This window comes from Cystoisospora suis, assembly GCF_002600585.1.
Source record: "Cystoisospora suis strain Wien I chromosome Unknown contig_751, whole genome shotgun sequence".
In the NCBI taxonomy this organism is placed as follows: domain Eukaryota; phylum Apicomplexa; class Conoidasida; order Eucoccidiorida; family Sarcocystidae; genus Cystoisospora; species Cystoisospora suis.
In genome coordinates, this window is record NW_027153552.1 from 113,718 (window position 1) to 129,336 (window position 15,619).

Here is a 15,619-nt window from a genome sequence, read left to right on the forward strand (position 1 = left end):
GCAAGCGTTTAGCTCCAGGGGGTCTGAGGGTCGCCAACCCTGTGACAAATGGGCAAGTTAAGGGTCAGAATAGAGAAGATTAGTTCATCCTTGGGCAGACGCGTACGATCATGTAGTTCCTTCAGCTAGGCCAGTCGCCTTCGGGAGCGGCGGGCTTGGTTTGACTTGGCCCGGGGAAGAATGAGCAGCTCCTGTAGTCACCTCCATCGCGTATGGTTGTTACGAGCGCATAGTGGGAAATGCCGAGACCGTGGCTTTGGAACAAAGTAGTTTACTGCTAGGCAGCATGGCGGTGCTAAAGAAAAGGACGGATCTCCCTAAGTTTGGTGGCATCTCCCACAGGTTCACGAGCTGACGGAGACAGAGGTGCCCTTCTTCAGTGAAGCGCTGCTCACACAGATCACACACGTCTATTCTTGTAAGTGCCCACACTCAGCTGAAGTCACACTCTTACTTCCCACACACGAAAAACTCCTGATCCCACATGCTCTTCTGCCCTGGGGACAGCGTTGCAGCACACAGCAGGCAGCGGCAGCTTCAGCAATGGCAGCCTGAAACGCGGCACCAGAACGCGTCCCCCGTGAAGTAGCAGGGCTGCCACTCAGGCCGCACCCACAGAGATATCCGCGCTCTCGGTGGGCTACCGGCTTTCCGATCCCCCGCACACGTAGTGTGTTGAACAGGCACAACAGCATTGAGACTTACGAGCGACAACCTGATTTCGTGTGTACGCTACCCTGTGCTGGTCGAACACAGTATGGCACACGTATAGTACGAGGGCGGCCGCCCTGGCGCGCTCTACACTTGCTCACGCGTAGAACTCCTGCGTAATGCAGGCCATCGCCTGCAGTGAGCGGCTGCAGAGCAGGCTATGTCATCGTCCTTGTAAGCCCCGGTGACAGGCGCGACTGCCTGCGAGAAGGTACAGGGGTTCGAGGCAGCAGCGCAGACCGACTGCATTCTGTTACCTCGTCTCCACTCCGCCGCTTGAGGGTAAGGGGAGCCGTCGTTGGGACCGTGTCCGTGGACTAGTGCAGATCGCTCAGACTACGTCGCACACCCTGTGGTCCTCCCTCTTGCATCTTCGCTCTACCACCCTCCGTGGTAGATCCGTAGCAGGTTATACACAAGCAGTCTCTGTGTTCGGTTCTTCACTTGGCTACCTAGAGGAGAGGTAGCGCATGTTGGTGTGTTTCTCGGACTCCCTCCGGAGCCGCTTCGCTTCTGATTGCCGATCCACGACGAAAGTTAAATCTCGCGACGCGCCCGTCCTGTGAGCCAGACGGCATCGACCGCTGGGCGTTTGGTGTACGTGCTTGGTGAAGGTAAGACCAAAGCACTGGTGGTCCAAATTAACGTCGGGTTTTGAGGTCCTCACCACTCTACACTCCCAGCCACCCCCCTCCCGCCCCCCGTGGGCCCCGTAAAGATGCGCGTCAGTGACTCGGGAGCTTGTTGCCGTCTTCAGGAACTGAAAAGCCTAAGTTGGTATGCCTCCGCGTCTGTCGGGTCTAGGTCCTGAATTTTTGTAAGGCGTTCAAGGGCCGTGACGGCAGTCCGCAAGCATCACATCGGTTCACGGCTACTTGGAGACAGCAGGAGGGCGGGACCATGGCAGACAAGGTGTTGGATGTGTCTTTCGTCCCAGCAATGCCTCCACGCAGATCTTTGTTGCGGTGAGCCACTTTCTGTCACTCTCAAAACGTAGTATCCCTGGTGCTAGTAAACCTGGGACCTCCTGAGTAGTCCTATGCCGGGTGCGGACTCTCGATCTCTCGGGGGTTTCTCCCCGACAGGGGCCGGTCGGAGAACGCGTCCTGCAGCCCCTGGGAACACATTTTCCCGAGGAAAGGAAGGTCCTCCGACACTCGCCAAAACACTGACAGATTTTGACAGGCAAGGCCTGTCCGCATCCGGCTTGGGAAGCAAAGGGTTTCACGAAGAGGGTCCAAACAAAGCACTCCACTTTGGGGGGCGGGACGGAACCACCGTCGATTCCAGCGGATCCAATGCCTCCACAAGGGAAGACTTCGTCACGGATACGGGTGAGAGGCAAACAAAAGAACATGCCAGGCCCGTCAGAATGCAGCCGGACAGGTCAGGAGCCCCGCTGAGTTCCAGTTCTCGTCCCGGTAGCAGGGTCGCAGACAGCACCTCTTGCGAGGAAAGGTGGGATGTCGCGCCAGTTTCTGCCCTTCACGAACACTCCCACTCGCGCGGACACAGAGACAATCGAGATACAACATTACCTTTATCTTGGAAAACACCCATGCCGCAACTAGAACCTCAACCTCCGGAGTCCCTATTTTCGTTTTCGGGAGTGTACAGACAACTGGAGAGGAGTGTCGCCGGAATGGAGACGTCCCTCGTGGACCGCAGTTCGGACCCGTCTCTCTCGGAGCATCACGTGCGCGGCAAACTTGACCAGAAGGCCTCATGTTTCCTCTCTTCGTCTTCCTCCTCGCATTCTTCTCAAGCAAATCAGGGAAACTTTAGCAGCTCCCTTCTGTCGTCTCGCTTTTCCCAGAACTTCACGGACAACGTCTCCTTTCCTTTTCAAGGACAGAGATCGACTGTCTGCACACCGTCAAACGAAGCCAACCAGATGTCGACCTCAACGTGCGGTGCCGTAGATTTCCCGTCTTCGTCGTTGCGGTGGGATACTTCTCAAGCTTCGGTCCGTGGAGTAAAAAGCGCTGATCAAGGAAGGACAGAGCCCACCGGGTTGCCCTCTGCTCGGGACAGTTCGCATTCCAAGACTTCAAACTCCCTACTTACGCGGAAAGAAATTGCAGGGACCTTCGACCTGAAGTCAGAGCCCGACCCCGGCACGGTGCCCTTCCCTCTCCGTGTACCCCGGTCTGCGGCGGGAAAAACAGAATCACAGATTTCACTTGCACGAGAAAGGCGGGACAGATTCACGAAGACGAACAGCACCTCGACGCAGCCGCAGTCACAGTTTCGTTTGACCGAATCTCGCAACACCGCTTCTGGTCTGAACACGGCTGGTTTAGAAAATCGCCGTGATGACCGCCCGTTGGCCGCCGGGGTGTCGATACAGCCGGGAGTATCGAAAATCCCTTCTCCAATCTCTCGTCGTCGACGAGAGAGACTTCAGTTGGATGGTGCGTTGAAAGACGGCAGCCGCACGACACTTGTATCCTCTTCAAACCTTTCTGTCCCGTCTCTTTCTACTTCGCTAACCCACGCCTCGCACGAGCAGGTGCGCACAACTCTCCCCAGTTTCCCGGATCCTTCCTGGCGTTCTTCCGACCCGCCGATCTCCTCACGGACTCATTCGGTTACTCCCTCTGCATCAGGCATGTCGTCTTCTTCATCTTCCTTCGCTTCTTCTACCATCATGCCGGAGCGACACGCCGAAACCCTCAGGCGAACAGGAGCTTCAGAGAGCAATTATGAACGAAGGAAAGATATGGGAGGGTCTCTGTCCTCACTCAGTCGGGGGAAGCTCCCGGTCGAAGACGAGGAAGGGGCAGCCCATGCTGAACTATCAAGAGACAGATTACGTTACGGACAGCGGACAGGTAAGCCATCAACAAAGCAAGAGAAGGCAACAGAACTGCGTGATTTCGTATCTAAGGCCATGAGACTAGTAATACTCAAGTGTGGATATATGCTGTCGAACCCGTGTCAATTCCGAAGTCGGAGGCAGGTCCAAGCTAAAGTACAGGAGTCCAAGTGCTAAATGTACCGAAAGCAGTGCCAGGCTGTCTGATCTCGCTAACATACGTAGTGAGAAAAGACACTGATTTTCAGCTCTGTCTAGCAGGTCCGCCTGTCTTCTTGAAGGGGACTGACTGCTCTCTGGCGTGACAGTCGGATAGCTTAGCGGCTGGGCTCAGGCTGTGGGGGTAGCCCGCATACTTACTTCTAGCCGTGAGATGACCTTAGCTGACCATCAGACAGGTCCTGTCGGCGTGTGTCCTGCTTTCTCTAACAAGATGAAAAGACCTGAAAACCTAACCTCCCGCTACGGGAGATCTTCGAGAGGATAGCCAGGCTGTCAGAGTCGGACAATAGTCGTACTGGGCTTAGAGTAATTGAGGCATTTATACCGTTCTCGCTTGGCTGGTGAAACACGACGTTTTTCATCATTGTGACACCTGAACTCGGACGACAAGAACACCTCACAAGGTCGCCGAACTCACCCTAGGCCCTAATGTGACTTCAAAGGGGAGCTTTTCAACGAGGACCAGTAAACAGGCCTGTAGTGAATCCTGTCACTTGCGTTCTATTGTTCTTCCATTCCCAGAGCGCTTAGAAAACTTGCTCACAGTTCGCACGTATAGGTTTGCTTTTCTCCCTACGACGGAATGGAGTGAAACTGCTTATGCTCGTGTTCACGAATTATGAGCTTGAGCTCGACCCTCAGTATGTTTCCTCAAGTGATCGTTCCAGAGACACCTCAGATCAGTGTATTTCGTTGTCCATCCCCTCCTGGCGTCGATGCCAGGCGCAATCAAAAGAGACAATGGCTCCGATCTCCGTAGTGCGTGACAAAAGAGGAAAGAACTCAATAGTCATGCATCTGTGATTCCCCGCGGAGAGAACCCGTGAAAGAACAAGAGGAAGCCTTTAAGAGTGGAGTGTAGTGTCTCTGTTCCTCAATGAGGAATCACAGCGTGCTACACTAGAGGGAAGGTGATTTGACGATGAAAACCAGGAGAAGGTTCCGGAGAAGTAAAGCAAAGAGGAAGAGATGGTGACCAAGTGCTTTATTCTTCCGCTTTCTTGTGTTGTTTTCTCAGATTTCCTGGATGTGAAAACCCATGCTTCCGCGGCTATTGGAAAAGACTCAGAAGAGATGCTTAGCTCGCGTCGGATCGGCACTTCGCGCCGAGGTTGTTCTACTCGATCATCCTCGACATCTGGTAGTCTTTCCTCGTTGTCAATGCCTCAGAAACTTTCTACTTCACCTCCGTCCACTACTACCCTTGCGTCTTCTCAGATAACACTTCCTTCCCTGTCCCTCACGGCACCTCTTGGTTCAGAGTTCTCCTCAACTACTGCATCTCGCTCAATGCTATCCTCTTTGTCTTCCTCTCGCCCCGCGGCACAACCACCACACGGGACGCCTGCACGAGTCAAAGGAAATGAGAAAGAGCGCAGTTTCATATCCGAACTTCATGAGCTTGAGCAAGACGTCCAGCATCTTCGAGCGATGTATGCGGCTTCTTCCAAAACGACAGGAAAGTCAAGGCAGCGGGAACCAAAAAGGGCCCAAGAGTTGGATACTTCAACTTCGCGTGACTGTCCTACTTCACTTCCGAGTGTTCTGCAATGCCGTGAGGCAGACGGGAATGGTAGGAAAAACCTTGACGGTGAGGTGAGAGAGGATTTTCTCTCGTCATCTTCGCTTCTCCTCCGTGAATCTCGAGACAATCGAGACCCGTGGACATCTCCCCGGACCGAAGAAGCATCTTCTTTGTTTGGGCGAAGAGGATCAGATGAGCTTCCTTCGATTTTATCTGTTGTCACGAGAAAGGCGGGGACGGAGGAAAGCCGTGATATGTCTGCTGCTGCTATAGTTGGTTTCAAGGCGAGACCAGAAGAGCGAAGTGAAGCCGTAGAAGGCTATCTGCCGCGTTTGCGATACAGAGACAAAGTATACCTCACCGCCTCAAGGAATCGAGAGGGGAGCGAGGCGGAGCGAGTTCTCCAAGAAAGTCGCACGTTTTGTGACACGCCCATGAGAAAAAGAGGACGAGGCGGAGAGAGGAAGGAATCATCTTCCCTTGGAAAAGGTGCGAGCAGCAGTATTGCTTCAGATACGGAGGAACGGCGCACTGGAGAATTTGGAGAGAATGTGCTACTCCGACATTTGCATCGCTTCACCTCGCCAACGAAAATGTACCCTTCATCTCTCTCTGGTGATCTTCCTGCTTCTTGCCAAAACGTCCGTCCGGAATCCGCCTCTGCGAGCTGCGCTCCAATCGGACTCCAAGAAAGACGTCTTCTTTCTGGGCCTTCCTCTCCCGGTGCGGACACTTCTCTAGACAAGAGTCCCCTACAAGTGAATCCGGCTTCGTCTAGAAGCCTGAGATCTGATCGTGTCTTCACATCTTCGTCCACGGCCGAAGGGACGGTTTCCAGAGACCCTTTTGTCTCGCGCAAAACTTCTTCGGCCTTAGTCGGCAAAGATGGTGGTAATGTAGCCACAAACAACTCTAGAAAAATGACTCCCTCGTCCAAAGGGGGGTCGTATCCTATATATGATCTTACCGTCAGTGAGAAATCTCTTCCCGATAAGGCAAATCCGTCGTCGCTACGGAACGGGGAAACTACCGGAGAAGACCGGCGAGCGTCAGAACGAAGGACCACACGAAGAGTGTCGCGATCTCTTTCGCCACAAATCTCTTGCTATGCTCATCTTCCTCCTCAATCATCTGAAGCACACCAGTCATCTGAGGATTACCGTCCTCCAGGGGAAACCTCGTTTTCTCTCTCAGCTTCTGGGCACGTTCCCGTAGCTACCCCAGCCGGCAACCTGTTTAGTTTTTTCCCGTCACGCGACATATCAACGTCTTCGTTTTCCGTTCTACCCTCTTCCTCTCCTACATCTTTGCCCCGAAAGCTCCCTCCTACAAGTCCACCGACTGCGCCTGAACAAATCTCTTTAACTGGCACTTTGGAGCCCGCCTCTGGGAGGAAGCGAGAAGACACTGCGCATGTAAGGGAAGCAGGACACAGGACTGCCGAACAGGTACGAGGAGAAGGAGAAGGACTGAAGTTGTTTTCTTCTGGATCCCTTCTTGGTCGAGCCTACACGGGGGGTCTTCTTGAACACCGAGTTGATTTAGGCGTGAGCTCGCCAAAGCGGTCACCCGAGAAGCAGAGTCGCTGTTCTAAGTCTATACTAGATCACGGCCTTCGTTCTTCCAGCTTGGAGAGGAAAGAAAGACCAGGTGTTGCAAAAGAGTCGGGAGTTTCTATTGGTACTCTTAGGGCCACCACTGAGGGTGGTGTTACGGGCGAGAAACACGCAAACTCTTCTTCGGTCGACCCGCTGTCTGAACGGGGAGCACGCGGCCGGCGTACGGGGGGAGAACCGAAGGAACTCCTTCGAAGGAGAGACACTCGAGGTTCTCTGAAACAAACTTCGGTTGACGATATATCCGATAACGTTCCTTCTACCTCAGGAGAGTTACCCCTTGATCTACCTCGAACTTCACAGCTTTGTGAAGCAGAGCGACAAGTGCCAGTGTGGAAAGAGGCGGAGAACCAGGTAAAGACCTTGCGAGGCAGTGACTTCGCAGATCAGATATCCACCGGGAACAGTCGCGGAAGGGCTTGGACACCTAACTGGAGCGAAGAGAAAGAAGTACGAACGAAGAGGTGTTCCTCTTCTTCAAGAGTTGAGGGAGGACAATACCATGATGTTTTCTCCTCTTCACTCTGTATCTCACATCATCAGACGACAGAAACAGGAAGACATGACAGCAGTCATACACGACCTCGACCCCGCGCTTCATCTGCAGGAGGAGAATGCCGATCTGATCAGTTTCCATCGCCTTCCGCCTCTTTACTCCCTCCCTTCGCGAGCCCCGAAAGACAAACGAACACAGCTTATGGCTCGTCTCGATTAAAGGACGCTTCTAACATACACGAGACGCCAGCAGAGAAGTTCCCAGGTGGCGAAGGAAGATCGAACCAACGCGAAATGCGGAGAATGTTCTCCGGTCAATCTTGTGTGAGAGACAGTCTCGTTCAAGAAGATCAGCAGGGATTACGGGGATTCGGTGAAGAGACGACTACTGGCCACGTAGGGCGCCTTGGAAGTAGTAGCCTCAATATGTCTGTCCGAGATCTTGACGAAAGATCTTCATCCCCCCGGGCACAATACACTGAGCCACTAGGCATTTCTAGAGACGAGTACAGCTGTGGGCATGCTCTCTCGTTTTCATCCCATTTGCTCATGGAGGCTGAAGAACCATGGAGGAACGTTTCATCGGATCGTGAGAAAGAATTCTGCCTGGGAGAGACGCATCAACTCTTAGAGGGAACGGGCGGAGTATCTCTGTCAGATCACAATTTGAATGAAGATTCAAGGGCAATGAGAACCACAAGACAGGAGAGCCCACTGACAGAGAAATGGATCAGCGAACATGTGCCATCCTGGGACATAGAAAGCAGACGGCGAGGAATGAAAACAACGCATGAGGTCGACATACACAAGACATCGAACCCAAGTGGCTCCCGCCGTTGTCCTTCTGTTTCCTCCCCTTCAAGTGTGGTGTCTTTGTCTAGACAAGATCTTGGTGAAGTTCCATGCGGAGTTCTTACCAGACCTTTTGATTCCCAATTTGCATCTTCCTCTGCATCAATTTCTCCTGTCCTGTCTTCTTCTCCCCCCTTGCAGAAGTATATTCCAACGGATCTTACTTCCGCCGAGACCGGTCTTTCTCAGGACAAAGAGACGGTGCTTGATTCGTCAACGTCATCTAGCGCTGTTAATCTGTCTAAACCGGCATTGGGGGGCAATGATTCTTCCCGCCGTCCCAGTTCGTCGAGATCAACTACATTTTCTTCATCTACTTCTGCCTCCTCAACTCCTTATTCAGCGTCTCCGGCTTTGCCGCTTCGCTATTCTCGGACGCGAACTCCACAGCGGAGTGTACCGGATTCACGAGGATCTCAAAAGCTCTCCCCTAAAGACCCCCTCCTTGGTCGTTGTTGGTCTTCTTCAGCTTCACTTTCTTCGCTGCCACCTTTACCGCTACCACGATCAAGCTTACTCAAGCCCGGTAAGAGCCTGCTCTCTACCGGAGAAACTTCTTTTCCTCCCAACGGTCATTTGATAAATCCTGAGAAACCGCAAGATGTTTCTTTATCTGCGGGCTCTCTCCCAAAAGTCCAAGCAGACGTTCGGGAGTCAAACGCTTCCGCCTCTTGCCACACAGTTACATCGATAGCACAAGCTTACGAGAAGGGACATGAGGCCGGGGAGCTAGAAGAGGAGGAGAGTGACCTTGAGTCAGAAGAAGAAGAGGAAGAAGGGGTGGTCTTTTCTGCTCTTTCCGCTCTTTCGCGGTTGACTGTGGGCTCTCTTTCTTACGTTTTGAAGCCTTTGCGAATGGCTGGTCGACTGCGGAGGTCAAGGACATCTCACGAAGATTCCACCAAAGGTCTTGAAGAGCCCACTTCACTGAGTGACGACAACCCGTGTGAGGTGTCATGCCTTGGGTCGTCTAATCCCGATTTCCACTCTGCTGAGCCAGCGCGCGTGTCCTCCAATGACGTGGTAGACGGAGCTCCTCCGCCTGTTGTCCCTGCTGCTACTCCTTCCACACCACTAGAGTGCAGTCTTCTGCATGAGTCTTGTCTTGAGAAAGAAAAACAAGAGAAAACTGCAGGTGAACTGTCGCATGCACATGAACCGAGCAAGAAGGATGAGAAAGAAAGAAGACAGAGAGTTGAAGAGAAGGAGAAACGAAGGGGAAAAGGACTGAGGCTTCAACAACTCCACGACTTCAATATTCTTATCTGTGACCTTTATAACCGACTACCACCAAATCCCTCGACACCGCGTTCGGCAGTATTATCAGCTCTCGTCAATCTCGCTTTTTGTCGTCTGAGTCTCCCCCCCGGGCTTCCCCTGCATTCAACTGCGAGGGATCAAAAGGATCGTGAAAGGAGTTTCTATTCCCTGCCTTCCACTTCTGAGAACGAAACGGCGGCAGATGCCACAGATGTGAAGGCAGCGTTTCTCTTTTCTGGCACTTCTACCGAGAATGGTTCTCCCCGAGCAACCGTTTTATGCAAGAAAGACACTGTTGTTTTAAGGCTACTCAATGCATTCTTTGAACGATGCTGTTTGCTTACTGACGGGAGCTCTGGTGTAAAGGAAAAGCGCCTCGGGGATCGCAGGAGTGTCTCCGGGGGGCGCCACTTGAGCGCGCGGCTTCAGTGGTCGCGAGCTGACGGGTTAAAAGTCCTCTTGGTGGAAGAGCGAAAACTTGGGGGGTCTCATCATGAAGAAGACATAGGTTTCCGGGGAAAAAGATCTGACGCTGATCTTGTTGATCGTAAGGAAGGGAAGGAAGAGAAGTCCAATGATAGTTCCCCTTATGTTCTTTCTACTAGGGACTGTGGTCTTCTTGCTTGGGCAATTGCTGCGTTACAGGGACCTCACGTGAGTTTGAATCATCGGCCACAGATGCAGTTGGATGAAGAACTAGAGTCTCATAACGGGGAGGTGAGAAAGAGAGAAGGTCCTCACCAGAATGAAGAGCAAGTGGATTCACCCATCGAAGAGCGTGAAAAGGAAACGCCAAGGAGGACTCTCCATGAAGAAAGGGAAGACAGGGGGACATGGGATTCCTCGGAGACAACTCGCGCCTCTTCTTGGACTGAGAACTGCAACTGCCCATGCATTCACATAGATTTCTCTCTTCTCTTACGTGTCTTAGTGGAGCAACTCCAGGGGGCGAAGAAATCACAGGCTCCTTCCTTCGTCGACATCTCCCGAATTACCTTCTCATGCTTTTCTCTCATGGCTCCCGACATGCCTTCTTTCTGTTCGTCCCCTAGGAAAGCACAGAAGGACGAGACATTCTCCAGATACACCTTGCTTTCCGGAGTCGAGTGTCTAGACCTCTTGTCTTCAATAGCCCCCTCCTTTACATCGTGGAGAACCACCCGCTCCTCGTCTATCCTTTCATCGGACCGTCGCCTTCCTGTACCCGTCTCACTGGATGACAACGATGAATCGACATCCTTGCTAAGAAATGACTTCGATTCAACAGCAGATGCTATCTTCGCACTTCTGTTGTCATTAGCATCCCGTATCACCTCTTCAGCCTCTGCACGTTCCGCTCTTCTCCCTTTTGTGACCCCCCTTCTTCGAGACACCGCATCGAGCCTGAAATCTTGCCGGTGTCCAGTCACCGCGACAGCGGCTTGGCTTCTGTCCTCGAGAGCTGCAGGCGTCATACTCGACAGCTCAGAAGGCAGTTCTTCACTTTTCGAGTTCCCTCTTCTTGTTGCACAAGGCAAAAGTACAGTAGGAAGAGGCCAAGACGGAAGAGACAGTGGTATGGTAATGGAGAGACTAGGAGGCGAGAAGAGTTTGCGAGACAAGGAAAGAGACGATGGTGTCGCTGGTACCAATCGAGGCTCTCAAATAGGTACTCAGGAAAAGGACGCCGCGTCTTTAGATTTCGTTGAAGAGAGAGAAGAAGAAAGGTGCTTCCACGGTTCCGAGAATCTAAAAATATCTGACGAGATCGCTCGAGAAGTTACTCAGTCACGTTGTACTGTAAGAGAAAAACTTGGGATTTCTGGAATGTCGTTCGTTACAGTGGAGGACGATCCGAAAACGGAAGACCCAGAGAAAGGAAGAAGGGGGAGTATGTCTGCCCGACAGGAGACGGAGACGGAACGTGATCTAATGGCCCAAGAGGCGAGGCTGATTGCGGAGATTCAACGTGTTCTTGATGTGCTGCATGAGAGCCGGTTCGATATTGCAGATGCTGATCTTCAACGGAACGTTGCGAGGGCTCAGCTTATGAGGAAGTGCGTTGCCTTAGAAGACCAGAGGAATGCTCTCCTTGAAAGGAGACTGCGTCTCGCAGCTACACTACGGACGAGAAAAAGAAAACGAACCAAGTCAGCGACAAAGAAAAAGCAGCAGCTCTCGGGAGATCATTCCCGACATGGGCTTCCCTTCGAAGAGGCATCTCAGTCTGCACATCATCTTAGAGAGACGGGAGAGGAGACTGTGGCGATGATGCAAGGCGGCTCAGGTGACCAAGTAAAGGAGCAGACATGTGATAGCAAGGCTAATGAAAAGACTAGGACAAACCGGCTGGGTGAGCACTCGGTGGCACAGCTCGTAGACCTCCTCTGGGGCTTAACGGTATGTGGGGTGTCGGCGCGTCCGCTCTTCACAGCTCTTGCTTACAAAGGACTCGTCTCTCAGATTGAAGCCTATGTTTCTTTCGATGACCTATGCTGCCTCGCATGCTGCTATGCTGTTCAAGCTGAAGGCCAAAGTGAACAGGCGAATATGTTTTCACGGGACCCCCCGTCTTTTTTCTTTGAAAGAGATTTGACTTCTCGATTGAGGTTCTACTCTGTCCTCTCCGCTCCTTCTCAAAGTGCCGCTTCGCTGGTATCGCTGTCCGTCCGCAAGGAAGAAACTAGCAGCTGGAAGCAGTCTTCTTCCTCTGCAGGCGGAAAAGATCAAAGTGTTGCCTCTCATACCCAGCGCCACCAAAGTCCACACTCCACCTCGGCGATAGGTGGCCCACTCGACAAGGTTTCTACGACGTCCGGGGGAAGAAAAGAGAGGTCAGAGGATGTCTCAGCTCTTTCATCCCTGGGTGGAGGCTGGTTTGCAGACGTTTGGTGCTGTCCGGACCCACTTCGTAGAGAAAAGACTTTCGAGGAGACAGCGAAGCAGATCGCTGAAGAGCTTGTTGTCCTCGCTCTCAAGAGGAGCGAGTGTAAAGACCTCGGGGTTTTGCGATCAAAATTCGAAAAAGCCGGCCAGCATGGACTCCGGGGGTACCGAGCTTTGGTCTGTCTCAGCTTCGCCTTGCGACGGCTCGGCCTCACTCATCTGTTGGAAGGCCCTTCTACAGAAACATGTCGCGATGAAGGAAGAAGAACGCTGCCGCTGGGTATCCATTGTGATGTGTCTCGAAGCTTGTCTGTGGTTCCTGACGTCTGTGAGAGAGGAATCCTCGGAGCCGCAGGGTTGTGGGAGGGAGACCGCCAAATGGAATCTGCAGGAAGCTCGGAGGAAGGAAGTGCCATTCATGCGAATAAAAAAAGCGAAGTGGATTCCGAGGACAAAATGCTGAGCTGTATTACACACGAGGAGGGCGAGGAGAAGCCCTCCCCTGCAAGCACTAGCCAACGCCCATGTGGCCGCAGCGAGCCGTGCAGCAATACCTGTCTTCGAACCGAGACAACCGAGTGTTCGCTTGCTTCTGCACAGAGAGGTTCTTTGCCATGCTCCGTACCGTGTACAGAACCCGGTGTTCCCCTTCCGGTTATGATGCGAGATCAGTGGGAGCAAGATAATAGAACGTTGCGGCGGGTGTGTGGAAGCGACAAGGACGGCATGGCGAGACAACATTCTGCGGACTTGGAAGGCTCTTCTTGCTATGATGAAGAGGGGCGCGGGTTGTTCAGTGGTAGGTACCGACCAGGAACAGAAGAAGTCAAAGACACACAGCATGCAAATGACCGGCCTCTAGAGATTGCGGATCTGGAAGATGATAGTCTCTCTGTTGCCACTGCCGGCGGACACTGTTCTGTCGGCCGAGAAGGCGGCTCGTCAAACAGCGGTGTCAAACCTCCCTCTACGACAGAGTCTTTGAACTCTCAGGGAAGACCCAGTCACAATGAACGAGGCACTCATGCAAGCTCAGACAACACACGGGTATCAGCGGGTGTAGACGGAGCACACCGCAAAACACTTGAAGGCCAAGAGATTCAGATACGTGCTGGCAAAAAGAAGGAAGCACAGGAATGCCCTTCTTCAGGGAGCGGACAGGGAACTCGGTATCGCCTAGAAAAGACGACAAATCGACAAAAGGAAGAGCGGACAGAAGGGACCCTGTGGTGCTCCGCCTCTGAAGAGGCCGGCCCAATTGTCGCGGCCTGTTGGTCGGACACAATCTGTCCTTCCCACGAAGCCAAGGATAGTGGCGTACTTGAATCCCAGGCTGAAAAATCGGAGTGCTCCAGCCTGAAAGAAACAGGCGAAGGAAAAGACTGCCAGGAAACGAGAGAGTTCTCAAGCGATACAACTTCCTTGTGTGAATCTGAAAATGTCGGAGACTTAAGTGTCCGGGGTGAAGGTGTCATTCGCATGGCTTTCCGTCTAATATTGAAAGGAAGCGTTAGTATTGCGTATCTGCTGGTAGGTTATTTCCTTGTGCTTCTTATTACTGCCGGATGGTGGTTTTCTCGGGGCATCGACACTTGAAATATCGGGAGGGCGTGAGGGCTACCCGTGAGGGTTCTCCTGTTTGCTGTGGAGGCGCAGAAGTGCAGTTCACTCATTTTGTTGTCGCCTCGCGCTTTGGTCGTGGTGACACCTGCTTGTCCCTTATTGGCTTTTTTCCTCTTGCGGGCGTCTTTTGCATTGTGGCGCTCCTTCCTGTGTCTATGTAGCTAATTGTTACAGGTTACGTCAATGTATCCGCTTGTAACCGGCGAGCATCCTTCCCGTGGTCGTGCTCTTGTGTATACGCTTACTCGGGAGAAACTACACTACGTATCTACAAAGGACAGAGCAACTCGCCTCTAGCTGTGAATGTGCTGCGGGGCCGGTGCGTTAGAAGCCTGGTGAGACGCAACCAGCGGCCGGTTTGTCAACGAAAAAGTCCCCGCACTGGTCCGATCACAGGAGGCTGCACGCACTCTGTTGGCATGCTGGGATGGAGTGAAAGTTCCCTGATGTAGTTTGGACAGGAACTCACTGTGAACCTTGAGCATTCTGGCACAGCTGGTTTCTCACATTGGGCGAACAGGTATGCGCGAACCCACGGTGTAATGTTGCCTGTGAATGCCCCAGCACAGCGCGAGGGACAGTTCGCAGTCTGCTATTGATGGTGCCTCGTGCCCTGGCGGAGTTGCGGCCCTCGGGACAGTTTCACCCTTCAGGTGCCGTCCTGGCGATACACGCACGATCCGCCCATGGTCGTTCTAAGCAGGCATACAGAAGATTACCGCCGCTGCACGGTGACTTTCGCTAATGCCAAAGCAACCTGCGGTTGCGCGGCGGAATCCTTGCCCACGGCAGTGAATTGCCCGTTATCCGTTACACTATGCATGCAGGCTTGAGCGGACGCCCCGTCAGGCGGCAGGGACTTCATGAGATGGAAGACCTGACACTGGGGCGGGAAACTCCGCATGCTTTGCATGTCAAGCAAGACTAAATCTTCCGGACGTAGCCTGAACACTGCCGAGCGCATTTTCGGATTTCTGGCACCCTTCAAGCGTACCTCATTACACTCGTATCCTCCGGGATACGAGGGGTTGCCGCAAGCAATCACTTCACTGTGATTCTGATGCCCAGCCATGACACCAAGAATTGTGGTTCCATTCGGCTAACCGATTGTGTACTTTCCACCTCAGTAATGGCACAGATTAACAGGCATAGTTTGCCAGACGTTGACGCCGAAGGACTGTTCAACAGCGTATCGAGACGATTGCGCGCGAAGCATGTCCCGATTCCCGAGTGCTGTCCACCTGCAATGGTCTTGAACCCAGGTAAAGACTGTAGTGACGGACGCATCACCTGAGCAGGAACGATACGACGACGTCCGATGACGGGGGCTGCGTCCGGTTCGCGGGTTCCCCGCCAACCCGAATACTGTTCTGGGGGGACGCTCGCCATCAAAAGCTCTTATCTAAGTGCCACTGGTTGAGCCAGCTGTCTGTTGAGACATTCCTACGCGTCAAGCCATCTAGCCCCTGACTGCGCCGCCGCGGATGTGTACGGGCCCAGCGTAGTCGACGGCACTGCCTAGAGTGAATTCCGGCTGGAAGGAGAGCTGGCCTTACTAACTTCAGGCTGACAGACCAGTCAGCGAAGCGGCAGTCCGATATTTTTCTCCCGAGCCGTGGTGAGCGAGCTTCA

At 53.1% G+C, this 15,619-nt stretch overlaps 1 protein-coding gene across 1 annotated transcript; it reads left to right on the forward strand.

Annotated features, from left to right (window-relative positions):
- Positions 1-1,492: 1,492 nt before the first annotated feature.
- On the forward strand, positions 1,493-14,546 carry CSUI_001868 (zinc finger ccch domain-containing protein 18). Its single transcript, XM_068062071.1, has 2 exons — positions 1,493-3,545; positions 4,770-14,546. The coding sequence occupies exons 1-2, from the start codon at positions 1,751-1,753 to the stop codon at positions 13,958-13,960; spliced, it is 10,986 nt and encodes a 3,661-aa protein (XP_067925957.1). The 5' UTR covers positions 1,493-1,750; the 3' UTR covers positions 13,961-14,546.
- Positions 14,547-15,619: the final 1,073 nt, after the last annotated feature.

Coding starts and splice junctions, on each gene's coding strand:
- CSUI_001868 (XM_068062071.1), top strand. CDS start 1,751: ATGCCGGGTGCGGACTCTCGATCTCTCGGGGGTTTCTCCCCGACAGGG. Junction 3,546..4,769: donor ACGTTACGGACAGCGGACAG/GTAAGCCATCAA, acceptor TTGTTTTCTCAG/ATTTCCTGGATGTGAAAACC.